This window comes from Pteropus alecto, unplaced genomic scaffold (assembly GCF_000325575.1).
Source record: "Pteropus alecto unplaced genomic scaffold, ASM32557v1 scaffold3, whole genome shotgun sequence".
Lineage (NCBI taxonomy): Eukaryota > Metazoa > Chordata > Mammalia > Chiroptera > Pteropodidae > Pteropus > Pteropus alecto.
Window position 1 is genome coordinate 55619392 of NW_006442484.1, and position 15567 is coordinate 55634958.

Sequence of the window (15567 nt, forward strand, 5' to 3'; positions counted from 1 at the left end):
GTTTTTAAAATTGGATGGGATTTTTACCAGGGAACCTCTGAAGCTCCCATTAATAGTACTATTGATTGAACTCTCAGTGGCTAGTTCAGAAATCATATTTGTTTGAGAACATAAGTATTTGATATTTTTTAGCTATTGTCCAAACTTGCCTGATAGCATTTAAGCTTTATTTTGGCAGCGTTGTTGAAAAATACATATTTTGACATTTTTGTATTTTCTAAGATGTATATAACCTGTCAGAACTGAAATTAGTCATTATTAACTTTGTCTGCTAGGTGGCAGCACTATACTTAGTCTTTTAAAATATATTGCACATAAGCCATATGGTTTATCCAAATCTTCACTGTAGTTCTGATTTTAGGTGGCTGTTTTGCAAGTCCTTTTCTAGTGGTACTGCCTATCTTGTTTCTTTATTCGATTACTTTAACCCACTTGATATCTAAGTATTTTGTCTTTTGTTTCATTTTTGAGGCATTTGAATGCCTTGAATATAAATATTTAAAATAATTTTGCTCATCAAAATTACAAAAGCAGTAAAAGAATTGTCAAAGTATAGAAAACTATAAACTTAAAAAAATTATTTTCAGTTTTCACATTGCAATGTCAGGTGCTCGTTTATCTTAGAAAATATTAACAGCATTATTCTTTCCTTGTAAATCTTTGGGAGAATCACACATAGATAGATATGTGTGTGTCTGAGTGTGTGGGCATACACACACCCCACAATGAATTTTTACATATGTGTAATCCAGATCTGGATATAGACCACTGTCAGCACCCCTGAAGGTCCTTTCATGCTCCCTCCCAGTCTGTACTCTCCAAAGGTAATGGCTCTTCTGACCTATATCAACATATATTAGTTCTACCTGCTTTTGAACTTGATCTAAATGAAATGTTACAATATGTGTTATTTTTTCGCAGACATATTTTTCAATGATGATTTAGGTTTGATTGTGCCTGGACTTTGGTAGTAATAGTAATGAACCCTGGACTGCCCAGATCCCTACATCAGGACTGAACACTCACTCCCTCAGCTACTGGCAACTGCATGCTCACAGCTGAGTCTCCGTCTGGAGATTGCCTTTACCTCAGCTAAAGAGGATTACCTTAAGTCATAACAGAGCAACCTGGTTGATGAGAGGTTGTAAAGGCCCTTTTCCAATTCACAACTCTGCCTTGCTGTCTTTGCTCCACAGTGCCCCCCTGGGGTCAGCCAAGGCATTTGTTGTGACTGGCACAGCCCCACTTCTCTTTCTGCTCTGCTCCCACAGGTAATCATCTTAGAAGCATTCCCTAATAAATGTCCTGCTCAGTAGTCTCTATCTGCTTCATGTGTATGCCACCCTACAATTTTGGATACAGATTGCAGTTACATAATAAAAATTAATGATTCAGTTATTTTATCTGCCAAATTAACCAGTGCAGATAATTTTAAAGTCATACAGCTGTAAATCATCTCAGGCTCATTAGATCGATAATATGTAATTGGGATCATATTTTGTCTCAATATTAAATGACTATTTCCCAAAACTTTAATTGTTGAAATTATTTTTTGTTAGATTATTTTAAAGATGTTAATAATTTTAGTTGTAAAAGAAAAACAAGTAGGCTTTTATCAAAATTGGCTGGAGAAATTTAAAATATATCTAATTCTATATTCTTTATTTATACACATGAATGGGCAGTTTCTTGCTCCACAGTTTCAGTACTGTCTATGTCCTTTAGATCAGTGGTCCCAAACCTTTTTGGCATCAGAAACCAGTGCTCCTATGAAAATCTAATGCCTGATGATCTGAAGTAGAGCTAAGGTGGGGAGCGGCTGCAAATACAGATGAAGCCTCACTCTTCTGCCGCTCACCTCCTTCTATGCAGCCTGGTTCCTAACAGGCCACTGACTGGTACCAGTCCATGGTCCAGGGACTGTGGACCCTTGCTTTAGATCCGTGGTGTAGAGCTTTAGTTAGAATAGATACAGGATTTTTGAAGTAGTTGGGATACCCTGCTTCCCAAATGCAACCTCCTCACAAATAATAGAACTCTGTTTAGATCTCTGTTGCTAGTCTTTCACAGTGGAATATCTGGGAGAGGGTTCTGACGTTAGAGTGCGTATATTAGTGTACAACTATGTACAGGCAAACATGCCTACTCACACACAGAAAGAAAAAGACATTTCAGTCATCCAGACAAAATCTGTATTTCAGCTGAATCATGAGGGCCATTTACTTTAGTTTTCATGTTTCAATGCCAAAGTATTCTTCCAAAAGTCAGCAAAAACAGACAGAAATGAAACTTTAACGTAATTATCTTAAATGAATTTTTGTTGAGAGGATTTTTTGCATGAATTACCAGGATACATCCTAAGTTTTTAATTTACTTTTTATCGAAAACATTGAGAAAAATTATGCTTATCTAAAGCTTAAATTCAAAATAAATAAGTAAATAATAAAAGATATGTAAAGTTTAAGTGTTTTTATATAACTTTATAATAGTACTATAATTTCTTGAAACTCAGTAATGAACCAAAGATCAGTGTTTAATAACTGAAAGCTAATATAACTTTTAAGGTCCTATAAGAACTTCTAAAACTTCTCCCTTTGAAATAAACTCCTTTAAAATTTTTTAAAATTAATTTCTTTATTTTTTTTAATGAACACCAGTAGATTCATTTACTGCCACAATTCCTCAGTGTCGACAGTAAGAAGCACCAATAATAATTTGTAATATTAGAGATGCTTCTGAGGTGTAGTTATTGCAGGTTCAAATGCTAGCTACTGGACTGCTAACACATTCTGAACCTGTGCCTGGTCCAAAAAAAGGTTTCCTGCCCAGGACACAGGGTCATATGATGAAATGAACTCTTGAAATACAATTCCTTCCTCTGAGGAACACACTGCATTTCATGAATTTGTGAAACATGCTTATGCGATTTATTCTTCACTGTCTTCACTGTCTTTAGCAATGAATTGCAAAGCATTTCCTATCTAAATAAATTCTAATTCTAAAAAAATTTAGTGTTGAAAAATAATAATGTGTTCTGGTTTGTTACTTTGACATAAATGTTACATTATGATCAATGAAGTCCTATTTTGCTTTTTAGTACAACTTATTCATCTATGCCAGAGTATATTTACTATTCACTAATGTTTTTAAAGGATGAATAAGTTAATAACTGTAAAGTGCTTTGACGTAGTTAAAGGAAAAACCCATGTAACCTTATAAAGTATTAGCATCATCTTCATCTTATCATCACCCTCCCCTTAAAGATGATAGTGTAATCATTTACTCAGGACCATCTAGCAAGCCACTGGCAGACTTAATACTAGAACTCAGAGTTCCAGGGCCACGTTTGCTCAGTGACACCAACTTTAGGTCAGGTGGCTAGCTCTTTGGAGAATAGAAATAGAATTCAGTTGACCTTGGCATTTTGAAGAAGTGGTTGGTTAGATGTAGAATTGTTTTTAAAGGGACAATCATGGAGTAATTAGAGACAAGAAAGAAAATCTCTAGCAGTCTGACCTCTTTATTTTGAACAAAATCACTATTGGACACAGTAGAGTTGTAATGTGGCAAGGAAGATTAAGATAAGTTATCAGGAAAAAATTTTAATTTTACAAGTTTTAAACCATGGTATATGTTTTTGGAAGAAGTAAAATAATCACTTAAGATTGTTGAAGAACAGTTATCACAGAAACAGCAGCTCGAGGCAATGACCCTAGTAAGGATTTTATGGACGTCCCCCTCAGAGAGAATCTAGTGGGCTCTACTAGTACTGTGAGCTAGAGAAGCCATACTTTTTCGCGGTGACTCCGGTATTCCCTGCATGGTACCCACATGTTCCACTGAGCCATATGGCCTACAATACATCAGTGCGTGGTTAGGACAGGGTGACAGAACCATCAAATATAGACTCAACTGGACCTACTTGAGTTCCAGCAGTGGAGCTGAATCTTTGTAGCTTCTTCGTAAATTATATAGATTTATTTTAAGATCGTCAGCTCTGCTCTGTCCAAGGATGGCCAAGAAGGATTGCTTCCAATTCGGGGTTGGCATTGTTCACCAGAAGTGTGAGGAGGCTGCCCTTTTCTGAATCCACCCTGCTTTCCTTGCATCCCCACTCCCCACTTATGGTATTTTCTGGCAAGCGTATGGTTTACTATTGTTATACTGTCTTGCTAATTTCACAAGATAGGTAAAGCTGAGGGGAAGAGTAGCTCAAAAGAATACAAATCTTAAATTTATATTTCTATGACTGTAACATCTTAGGAAATGTTCATGCTAACTGGAATTCTTTCTTATACTTCCATATTTTAATGCTAAACTTTTTTAATTAATAAAAATTTTATATTTCAACAGTGAATTCAAAGCTTGGGTTTAAGAAAAATTAGCCATATGTACCTATGTGTATGATTTATATGCTTTTATTGTTTTGAATCATTAATCTGAAATACAGAAGTGCAACTTTATGCAGAATATAAAAGAGGAGAGTCATCACTTTACAAAAGGATGTTTGATTTTACCAACAAATTTTTGAGAATGTCTATTGAAAAGCTAACTCCCCTAATGCAGTTAAATGTAAGTCATATAATGCATATGATAAAAATAGCCATTTCAGGTATACTCATTCATATCTGAATATTTTAGAGTAAAATACTCAAAATAAAAATTAGTAATTTCACATAAAAAATATAAACTGACTTCTTGCTTATTAGTGTAATTAAGGAATATTAAAAGAGAAGTGGTCAAGAATTTATTAAGTAAAACTTTTCAGTCTTAAGTAAATATATGATAATTATTTTAAATATAATTTGAGATGAGCTCTCTGCAATATCTAAAATCATAATTTTTCTAGAGGGTTTTTTTTTTAATTACAGGTTTTAATTACAACAAAGACAGCTGCTGATAGTTTTAGCACCCAGTATGTTTTAGATGGAAGTGGCCACATAATTTCTCAAAAACCTTCACATCTTGGTCAAGGTAAGAGAGTGGCTTTGTAGCATTCTTTAGCTTTTCTGTCTTAATTGTTTATTTAAAAAATTATTACTTCTTAAATTCAAATGTATTGCTTTGGGCTTGGACCTGGTAATAGCTAGTTAACATCCAAGAGAACATTCAGCCGGTACTGTAGCCACCAGTCTCTTAAACACTGAAGAGTTGTTCTCAAGAGGAACTGTGTAAAAGACTTTGGACAACAACATGGATTAGTTATTCCTCTATAAAAACTGTAAGAGCAATTATTTTACTCTTGCTGGATTACTAGTGTCATCTTTATATATGAAAGATAGTATTTTATTGAAATACCTAAAACATTATTAATTTGGTAACCACAATAATAAACCATACCATCAAGATATTATGATTAAATATATAATTTAAAATACATTTATTTATGGAAGACTTCAAACATAAGCACAAGTAGATAGAACAGTGTTCCTGTCACTTGTTTTCAACAATTATTAACTCATTGCGGACGTTTCATCTACTGTTCTCACCCACTTCCTCCCTTTTTGTATTATTTGAAGCAAATAAATATATTATTATTACTATTTGTCATTTAGTTTTTTAGTGTTTTATGCACTTAAATAATTTTATTAAATTTTAATGACATCTTATGTTTCCAAGTTCCTCTACTATTTACTTCTAAAGAAAAAAGTCTCTTCAGGTTTGAGAGATCCACATATCTCCTTTAATCTTTTTTATACAGCTAACTTCTGATAATAGTATGTTTAAAGTTGAGAGTATTAAATGTATGACTTTTTTTGAGTCATGTTCACAAGAATTATTATATTCGAAATGGTGCTTGTGTTTTTTTCTTTGTTGTTTGCCCTTTTTCTCCTTCAGTTTGTATTGTAAATTTATTTTTAATTTTGTGATCCCTCCTTGTAAAAATCAAAGTACTGTATTTTTTTGGTGGTTTCTTCCCTCCAGTTTTAATGTTGGATTTATTTTTTTCAAATGACTCATCTTTCTTCATTGAAGTGTATTTTCCCGTTTCTTGATACTAAATTCTCTCATTCTTATTTTAATGATCCTTCCATTAGTTATTGATTACTTTTATTCATTAACATTTAACATTTTTGTATCCGCATATAGGAAAGAGTTAATAGAAACTCCTAAGAAAGCACAACAACATTTCTTATTTATTCAGTTAACAAAAATGAGTTCATCTAATTACTATTTAATTTGACGTATGATAATGTTGTACATATTTTATTTAAAAATAATAGATTTGTTTCTTTTTATGTATGAAAGGTTAGGATGAAGAGCAGGCATTTTTAAATACGGTCCCTCTCCAGAAATGCTCTGAACCCAGTTCTTAGGAGTTCAGATTAGGAAACCATTAGGAGATATTCAAGTGCTTATCTAGTGGAGTACTTTGAAGTAATCTAGTCACCTTATAAAACTTAAATGTATTTATTTTTATCTTAGTAGTATCTAGTCTACTCTGGATGGCCAATGGCTTTGCATTACTCATACTTCTTATCCTTTTCTGTATTCATCTTCATGAGAACTATGAAATAACAATTCTTAAATGTAGACTCCTTCTGGTCTTTGCCCGTTTGCTGATTGATTTTTTTCTTTTCTTGCTGACATAGTCTTCTACTTCTAGTGAAGTCAGGTATACATTAAAGGAATTTCTACGGTCAGTAAATGAACCTTATTTTCTTTAGCAATATTCCCTTTACCTTAAGAAACAACATACTTGGAAAGTCATTAGTTGCTAAACTAGTAGTAATTGCCTTTTACAACTCACTTTTTCCCCCCAAATACAGTTGATTGGCTAGGAAAATAACAAAAAATTAAGCTCTTAGTTTCAAATTGCTCTAGGTGGATGTATTATAGAAATCCACAAACACTTACCAAAGCATTTTATATTCATATTACCTTAGTGCTGATAGTTTTTGAATGATTGAATCACAGACTCACATTTCACTACCAGCTGTCATTCAGCTTCCATTTAAATATTTTCTATGTAAGATAAAACTACAGTTCAATCATCTTAATTAATACCTGTGCATTTAAGGTTTTTGTAGATTAATTTCTGCTGTGGTGTGAACATCTTTACTACTCAGTCACTCCCCTTCTCATCTGACAGGTTGGTACCTATAGCTAGCCTAACTGTAGGTGCAGGGACAACTTACAACAAAATATTTTCAGGCATTGTAAAATTCATTACCCTTTTAAAAAGCATATTTTAAAATGTCTAAAAATAGTTTACTGGAGATTCCAGTTGTGGTTTTCCAAGGGTAGGTATTTGTTTTATGGATTAATTTAGCCATTTATAATGATTTATGTGTTTAACAGTGTGTCATTTTAAATTACCCTTACCTTCTCTTTGCTTCTGTTTTAAGACATTTAAAAAATTAACACAAAATGTGAAAATAAATCTCCAGCTTTTAACTTACTTTATCAAGAACCTTGACTGAATTATTTATTTTAGTCATACTTTTTTGCTGTCATCTCTTCTATTCTCTTTATCCTAGATAATCAGTATTAAGCTTTCTAAATTGATGTACCCTTCTCACAAATTATTTTAATACCTCCTAGTACTTCTCCCATAGAAATTTCTGAGATATCAAAACTTATATATTATTTCCTTGCCCTACCCTGTTATTAGAGCAGAGCATCATGTTCTTTGCAAATCCCTGCTATGTGTAATTGTGCATGTATTGAAAGATTTTTCAACTTGAGGATGGAACTTTTATTCATTAAATAGTTTAAGAAAACCCTGATATATGCAAGCAACTATAGCTCTTTACATTGGGAATATAAATAGCTACCTTTATAAATAGCGTAACATAGGGTCATGTAAAAATATATAACAGGGAACATATTATAAGACTACAGTTTAATTCTGGTGTTTGTAGAATGTGCTAAAGTTAGAGAGCTGAGCAGTTCTCTTGTAAAATATAATAGTATAGTAAGGCCTCCCTATTGCCCAGTATTATGTGGTACTTTTTTTAAAGGATATGCATTTCAGTTGGAATCAGCACAGTTTTTCATCATTAAGTTTTATTCAAACATATAATTCTTGGCTTAATTAGTAATTTTCAATTTATTCGGAATATTTTTAGCTAAAGCAATTATTTATCAATATATTTGTATTAGATATATATGTTCTTTGATACATAACATATTTAAGAATCAACATATACCTTTTCCTTTCACAAACACATTTATATTTTTCCCAACTGATTTCTGCCTGCCTTCCTTCCTACTGTTCACAGCTACAGTATATGCCATTATATTTGTCATAGGCTAGTAGAGAACACAGATGAGTAAATAAGTGGTGACAGTAAAAAGAAACCACCAGCTGCCAAGAGGAAGTTTAGCAATTTTTTTAGAAAGGAACACCTGAGTTTGAAAATGGTAGTTTGATAGGGGTAGAAGTATAACCTTTCAGCCAGAGAAGAATGATGGATGTAGGTGATTTCAAGAAACCATTGCTCTCTATGTAGCAAGAAAGGGAAAAACACATGATTTCAAAAGCCTGTATTAAAAAACAAAACAAAAACAAAAACTAAAAACAACAACCATTGAGGAACTATGTCACAAAGAAATTTAAGTGAATTAAGTTCAAAAGAAAGATGGACCCCCTTCCTAGACAAGAAAAAATGGTGGCTGCTTGCATCCCTGGGAACGTTAACTGAGCCCGGAGGCATAATAAGCAAAGGAGCAAGCCTGCTGTAGACTTTTATGGCTCTAGGAGAAACCAGCTGAACTTTTAATAGCCACATGTGAGCTGACGTGACAGATTGGTAGATGAGGTTCTCAGACACAGAAGTAGTTCAGCTCAGATGCCAAATCTCATTAGGACTTTTACTGGGTAAGCAGTGATGAAGATAGTTGAGACTGAGCTAGAGAAAGATCTTAAAGTCTTGCAGTTCTTAGATCCCAAAGCCTTGCTAGAGGAAGAGACCTCTTTCTATCCTCAAGACATTTGAAACTGAAAGTGAACTGGAACTAAATAAAGGGTCAGCTCAGCTCCAACCCAGATAAATTCCTAATAATATTGAAGAGATCCTGTCTTCACTTTAGCTGCGTGACAGAAGAAATGAAGTGCCTTCTCGGGGGGGAAATATTACCTACTTCAGTATTTCTTGTTCTTTCATATACAACGTCTGGAAAAAATAAGAACATTGAGAGACATGAAGAAAGGAAAATAGAATCCATAATCAAGAGAAAAAATAGTTGATATAAGCAAATTCACAGATGACCCAGGTATTTGAATTAGCAGACGAGAACTTTTAAAACAACTGTTATGTTAAAGAATTTAGAGGAAAAGATGGTACTAATTTCATTTGCTTTTTAACAAAAGCTAATTATTAAACTGATATTTAATTACTATAGTTTTATACCTTCATTCACCTTTTTAGTTAAAATCACAATTTAAAAAATACCTTTTGTTGGATTATCCTGTCTTTAATATTTGTTGTTCAGAAGTTGAGGGTAAATTAAGCCAAGCAATTAAATATTTCAGATAAGAATTTTTATTGGAATAATTAAGGTTATCACATATGCTATATAGCCTTAAAGTACAGAATGAGCATCATTCCCAGGTGGTTTGAATACCAGTAGAATTCTTAAGATGCTACGTTCTGATGAGCCCAAGTTTCTCTGCAGTGGTAGAAATAAAGATTATTCCTGAATAGACCACACAGAAGAGATCCTACTTTGGTTAGTCCTGTTGCCAAAAGTAGAGTCTAGCACAGGGTCAGAATAGCTTACAAAGCTGAGTCTTCTTTGGGTTCCCAGAATTGGAGGAGTACTGGCCTTCTGTGATAGCATTTGATGATCTGAAGTCCCTTCCACATCTAAGTATGCTTCCCTCTTAATCCACCAACAGGTACAACTGTAACTGCTTTAAGATTGTTTAAGAATCTACCTGTAAGAAAGCAATTTTACTCAACTGCTAAAAAATGTAAAGATGAAATAAAAAAGATCCAAGATCTCCTCATAAGCTATGGTATACTTAAACCTGACTTAAGGATTCTTTTTATACATAACAAGGTAAGCATTATTGTACTTCTATAAGTTTTTTTTTTGGTATTATAAAGGGATAGTGTATTTTATCTAAATCAGATATGTAAAGAGTCTTCAAAAATTTGTCCCCATTTGTTTAATCTTTATATATAGCGTATCTTTGTTACCTAGTATCTATATGAAATCTGATTGAACACTTCATTTCTAAGATCAGCCATTCCACCAACAGACTTTTAGGTCCAAGAGATGTTTGAGTCCTAAATATGATGATAAATAAAGACTTGCTCTTTTCTTTTGCAGAGTTCACAATTTAGTGACATTTTCCACCTTTTATTCTAAACTATTTCTTCTTTGGAAGAATTTGTTTTTTGTTTTAAGGGAAACTACCTCATTTTTTTCCATTTTTCAAAGCAGGGCTAATAAGCAATTCTCCTTGTTGCTGGTTGTCTCTTAGGGGAAAGAAAGGTTTACATATTTTCCAATTATTTTATTTTTTTATGAAAGTCTATATGTGCACCTCGAAATACTTAATGGAAGGAGAGCAGAACCACACTGAAGAAATGTGGAAACCTGGTAGGGAATAAGGAATTAACATTTATTGAGGGCCTACACAATGCCAGGACTTATGCTTGGTGCATTAAACTCCTATAATCCATAGCAACAGTCAAGTGATGCAGACATACCAGTTTTGCAGTTGTTCTCTGAACTGAACTCAGGAAGGTTTAATACTGTGCACCATGTTCCACAGCTAGTAAATGTTCGCAGTGGGATTTGAAACACAGCATGCTTGCAGAGTACAGGTTCTTTACTATCTACTGTGTTGCTTCCCATTTTAATATGTTACATTTATACGGTTCTTTTTCATGTTTCAGAGCTCTTAAAATAACTGAGTTAGACAGCATTATCTCTATATGGGGAGGTGAAGCTCAGAGTGATCAAAATAATTGTTTTATATTTCATAGCAAGTAATAGTGCTTGGGTCAGAACCCTTTTCATTTGGTTTTCTTTCTACTCCCTGTCTTTTTATTCGCTCTTAAGAAAATTTTGTATTAAACTAAGCTGTGGTGGAATATTTATCATCAAAATCGTTGGTCATCTTAAAAAAATAAAAAAGAAAGAAAAACATTAAGAATAGTCAGCCACCTGTTCATGCTGGCATAGAGCTCAACCAAATGATACCTCGAGATCCCGTCCAGCTCTACCATGCTATGATTCCTCAGGATGTTGATGGATAGAGGCTCATCCTGCTAATATAAATAACCCTGTGACCTCTTGATCCAAAGGAGAGTTAGTAATTAAAGGTTGAGTATATACAAGTTAAGAAAAGATCAAAAACAGAAGAAATGATCAGGAAAGGAATGCTGATGGAAAAGGTAAAATATGAAGATAGGAACTATGTATTTATAAAAGTGAATACAACTAAAGCGAAAAGTTTTGAGTAAGAGAAAACCTGATAGAAGAATAAAACAAGATTATTGTCTCATGAGTATTTAAAGTCAAATATATATAGATAGATATAGATATAGATATAGATATCTTGTAAGCCTTGGTTAAGTTTATATTACTTTCCTAACTACTGTAAGATCATCAGTGTAGGCATTTTCTTTGGAGAATGGAAAGTAGTGTTTTGTAATATACTACATTTTATTATTTTTAGACAAAATATCTGAACTTACATTGAGCAAAAACAAGTCCCTCAATGGTCTTCAGTAATTTCAGACACAGTTCAGATCCTGGAGAGTGTGCTGAGAGTATTACACCATGAAAGTAATGTAAGATTATCAAAAGTAAAATTAGGCATTATCTATTATTACACAAGGAAATCACAGACTGAATTAGAACAAGACGTCTGTCTTCAAGCTTTTTTTCCTTAGTACAAATTATTTTTCCGCTTTTTAATTTCTTAATAGTGCTGTTATGCCTCAGATGTTAAAGTGTATTGTTAAACTTCCTCAAATAGCATTGACATATTATCATAAATCTTTTTGGACATTGATTGCCATTCTGGTCTTAGCCTTTTTCTTTTAAACATGCTCACTTTTATCATTCTTTATGTGCTTTTCTGAAAAATATTTGTGCCTTTGCTTAAAATTTAAACATGACAATATTGGCGTCTTTTGTTTTTGTTTTTGTTTTTGTTTTGAAAATTTTTTTCTGCATTAGAAACAAACAATTACATTTCACATAATATGGGAAGTACTATTGCTATTTTGACATCTTGGATTAGATAGTGTTCCTTCTTTTTATGAAGGTTTAACCTGCCAAGACATTCTTTGAATACTGATAATGTTGATGCTCTTGCCAGTAAGGTTATGTTAGAAAGAGGTATTTTTCTTCTTTCATCATCATGTTCCTTGAAAGCATATTGAATAATGAGACAGCCAAAGAGAAATAATTTACAAGTGGATTCAGTGAGTTTATTTAAAGTAGATATTATTTGAAGAAATGATAGAGCCATTCCTTAAGATGAGCACTACAGTTTTCAGCTTTAGTTGTAATAACTGAATTCCTGTGAAGTCCTGCTGTATATATTTTCATTTCTAAAGCAGTTATGTCCCATAATTAGAAGTTTTTCTCATAGTACTCTCTGAAATCAAGTTAGTATTTTTAGCTATTTCATATGTATGTGAGTAATTTTATAGATTACTAGTTCAAAACATAATGTTAAATGTGTGATTTAAAATGAGATACTTTCATACTTAATACTTGTTGATTTTTGTGAACACGTTCTTTTACCAAAAATATCATTTGTGGTTTTAAAATTGTTTTGAATTGAATTTTGTCTTTATAGTTAGATGTCTGCTCATATTGCAAAAGCTGAATTTGGGTATCATTGATATAAGAAGGTTTTAACTGGTACAAAAGAGAGAGAAGTTATTGAAGGCATGACTTTCCCCATTTCCCACCTCCATGTCACATGAGTGTTAAGGCTTATTGGAATCAGTTTATTTATTTTTGAAGTCTGGAAGAATGATGGTGACACGGCTTTGAAGAGTTGAATATCTCCAGTTTTAGTCAATCTGGGAAGAGGCAGGGCTTTAGCCAGAAACAGAAACCCAGAAAACTAGCCATGGAGATTTGATAGTGAATGTGGTGGCACCCTCTCTTGACATAGTTTTCTGGGTCTGTAGGAGGGTAGGTACTCTTTTGTGGTGGTAGCCAAAGATTTTCTTTTTTGCAGGGTGGAGGAGGGGTAAACAAGAATGAGAAAGAAGAGAGGGATACATTTATGGTATTATAAATTGAAGATAAATAAGTGGTAATTTATAATCTGATCCCCTACATTCATGATATTCTCTTTGTTCATCTTATTCTTATTTGCATCTTTTAGCCTTTTACTCCAATATTTTTGAATGTTCATTCCAGTTTTGTTTCTGCTGTGCTATGAGTAATGGAAGAAAAGTCTTTTGTCCACGATTGGACCAATGTTAAAGGATTGTAGAGGCAGTTTAGTCAAAGAGAAATTCCAATTTAGGACTGTGGTTCAAAAACTTTTTCTTTAGGAAGAAATTATTCTAGTTCTAACCTTGAGTTTGAGTGGGTTTTGTTTTTGTTTCTTTTTTAATTAACAAAGGTGGATGTCCCTTCAGATAGATTTCAAAGTTAGCTTGGGACTGATTATTAGTCATGATTGTTTTTTGTTTTGTTTTGTTTTGTTTTGTTTGCTATGTGCAAATTAATAACTACATTTTTTAAATGGTTCTCATGTTTTCTTTGTTATTTTAATTTCTTTTCACCTAACTTCTATGAAGTATTATATAGTAGAGAGAAGAAACATTCAAAAATCAAATTTTAGTATATCTGATTTCTGAGTTTGATGTTTATTTACACTATTAAAGGACTCTGAAGTCTTTTCTTTTTTCCCAGCAAGACTTAGTTACTCCTCCACTTTTTTCATAGCATTTTCTGCATATTTCTATTATGTCATTTTAAATTTATTGACAATGATTTACATTCTGTCTCCCTTTCTCAACAAGCCTCTCTTTGGAAGTGAGAGTTGCATCTTACCTGTATTCTCTTTAATACATACTCCGTGCACAGCACAGAGTAGAATACTAAATGAATTAGATAGTGCTAAAATCAAAATATATAAATTTATATAGCACCAGTTTTGAACAACTCTGACCTCTTTCAAACTTTCTTCATAATATTAATTTATAAAAATCCTTTTGTTTTAAAGATTCATCCTTTTGGATTCCCTAGTAACCTCAGATTTTTACAGAGTATATTCTCACTTATATTCATATATACTACTATAGTTTGTTTTCTTGTCTGGCCTCTAAGTCACCAATAACGTCTTCATTAGAACTTATCAGGAAATATATAAAGAATGTGTGGATAGCATAATGGAAGGAAACACTTGACAGGGACACATCTCTAAGAGCCATCAGTTTAATATATTTTGTTTCTACTAACTTGAATAGAACCGTGTAATTATTCCTTTACAGATCCTCTAACCAAATACATTTTATATACTTACTATTTATCCTTATACATTTTGGTAGTCCAACAAAATAGATTTCTCTGCGGATCAGTAATACCCAGAGAATTTGCACAAATCTAGCCTTTTGAGCTTAGAGCAATAGAAGCTGATTAAATGATCTCTTTAAGACCTGTTTCAACTCTAAAACTCTTATTTTTAAGGATATGTGCATATATATATATATATATATCTTGGGCAATTCCATATCTTTCTTACAAACTGGAATTTCATATTTCTTTCACTTAGTGGTTCTAATAAGATGATATATCAAATTATAAAATACTAGAAGGTATAAGGATTCTCAAATCTTTACACCTGGAAAGGACCACTGAAAATCTTTTTTGTCATGCCTCAAATCTTGTAGCAAATAGAGTATTTTTATTCTGGTCTTGTCTCATTTTATCTTCTTGTGACCCCAAGAGTTTGGGTGGATTGAGTAATAACTTAAATTTGAATATAGCAGAGGAGAAACTAAAGTTTACATCTCTTAAGTTTAATGCAACTTTTATTCTCCTTTGCTATGGCTTCTTCACAGCTGCTGGACACAGAGCTTTGAGTAGGTGCTATAGGACAATTATTTGATGGCCTACACTCTGAAAAAGCTTACAGTGTAAGCGAGGAGGTAGATGTGAAAGTGTATGCACATTTAAATAGATGAAAATAATAATGAAAACTTGTTGAGTGTTGAATGATATTGATAAATACTATAGAATTTGAGAGGTGGAAACATTTACTTCAGGCTAAAATAGTCAGGGAGGAAGGATTCATGGTGAATGTGTTCTGAGAGCCTTTGCTCTCAGAATAAGACCACCCCTCTCTCCTCCATACCTCCATCTGCAGGTGTCAGATGTGATTTCCAAAACTCTTAAAATCATGCAAGACCTTAAAAGTCAGAACCTGGTACTATTAACTGCTTTCAGACTATGAGCCCTAATCTCATGTTTTTATTCCTGTTTTATGTCAATCAACACAAGAAACCTGGATCTATCAAATCAACCATATTACTCTGGAGTCTTATACAAATCATTGCTTTTTTTAACTCTGTCTCTCATATATCTTCATCTTTTAAAATGCCCCATTTCATGGTCAATCAAGTAAAATCT

The 15567-nt window shown here is 32.9% G+C and overlaps 1 protein-coding gene across 6 annotated transcripts in view; it reads left to right on the forward strand.

Moving 5' to 3' along the window:
* Positions 1-15567, forward strand: part of PMS1 (PMS1 homolog 1, mismatch repair system component) — a 65888-nt gene that overhangs the window by 12318 nt on the left and 38003 nt on the right. For 5 of the 6 annotated variants that reach the window (XM_015596642.2, XM_015596641.2, XM_006921285.3 and 2 more), the window contains 2 exons: positions 4872-4974; positions 9845-10008. The exons of the other annotated variant lie outside the window; for it this stretch is intronic. In XM_015596642.2, coding sequence (XP_015452128.1) covers positions 4872-4974; positions 9845-10008 — 267 coding nt within the window. The remainder of the gene's footprint in view (positions 1-4871; positions 4975-9844; positions 10009-15567) is intronic. 6 annotated transcript variants of the gene reach the window in all.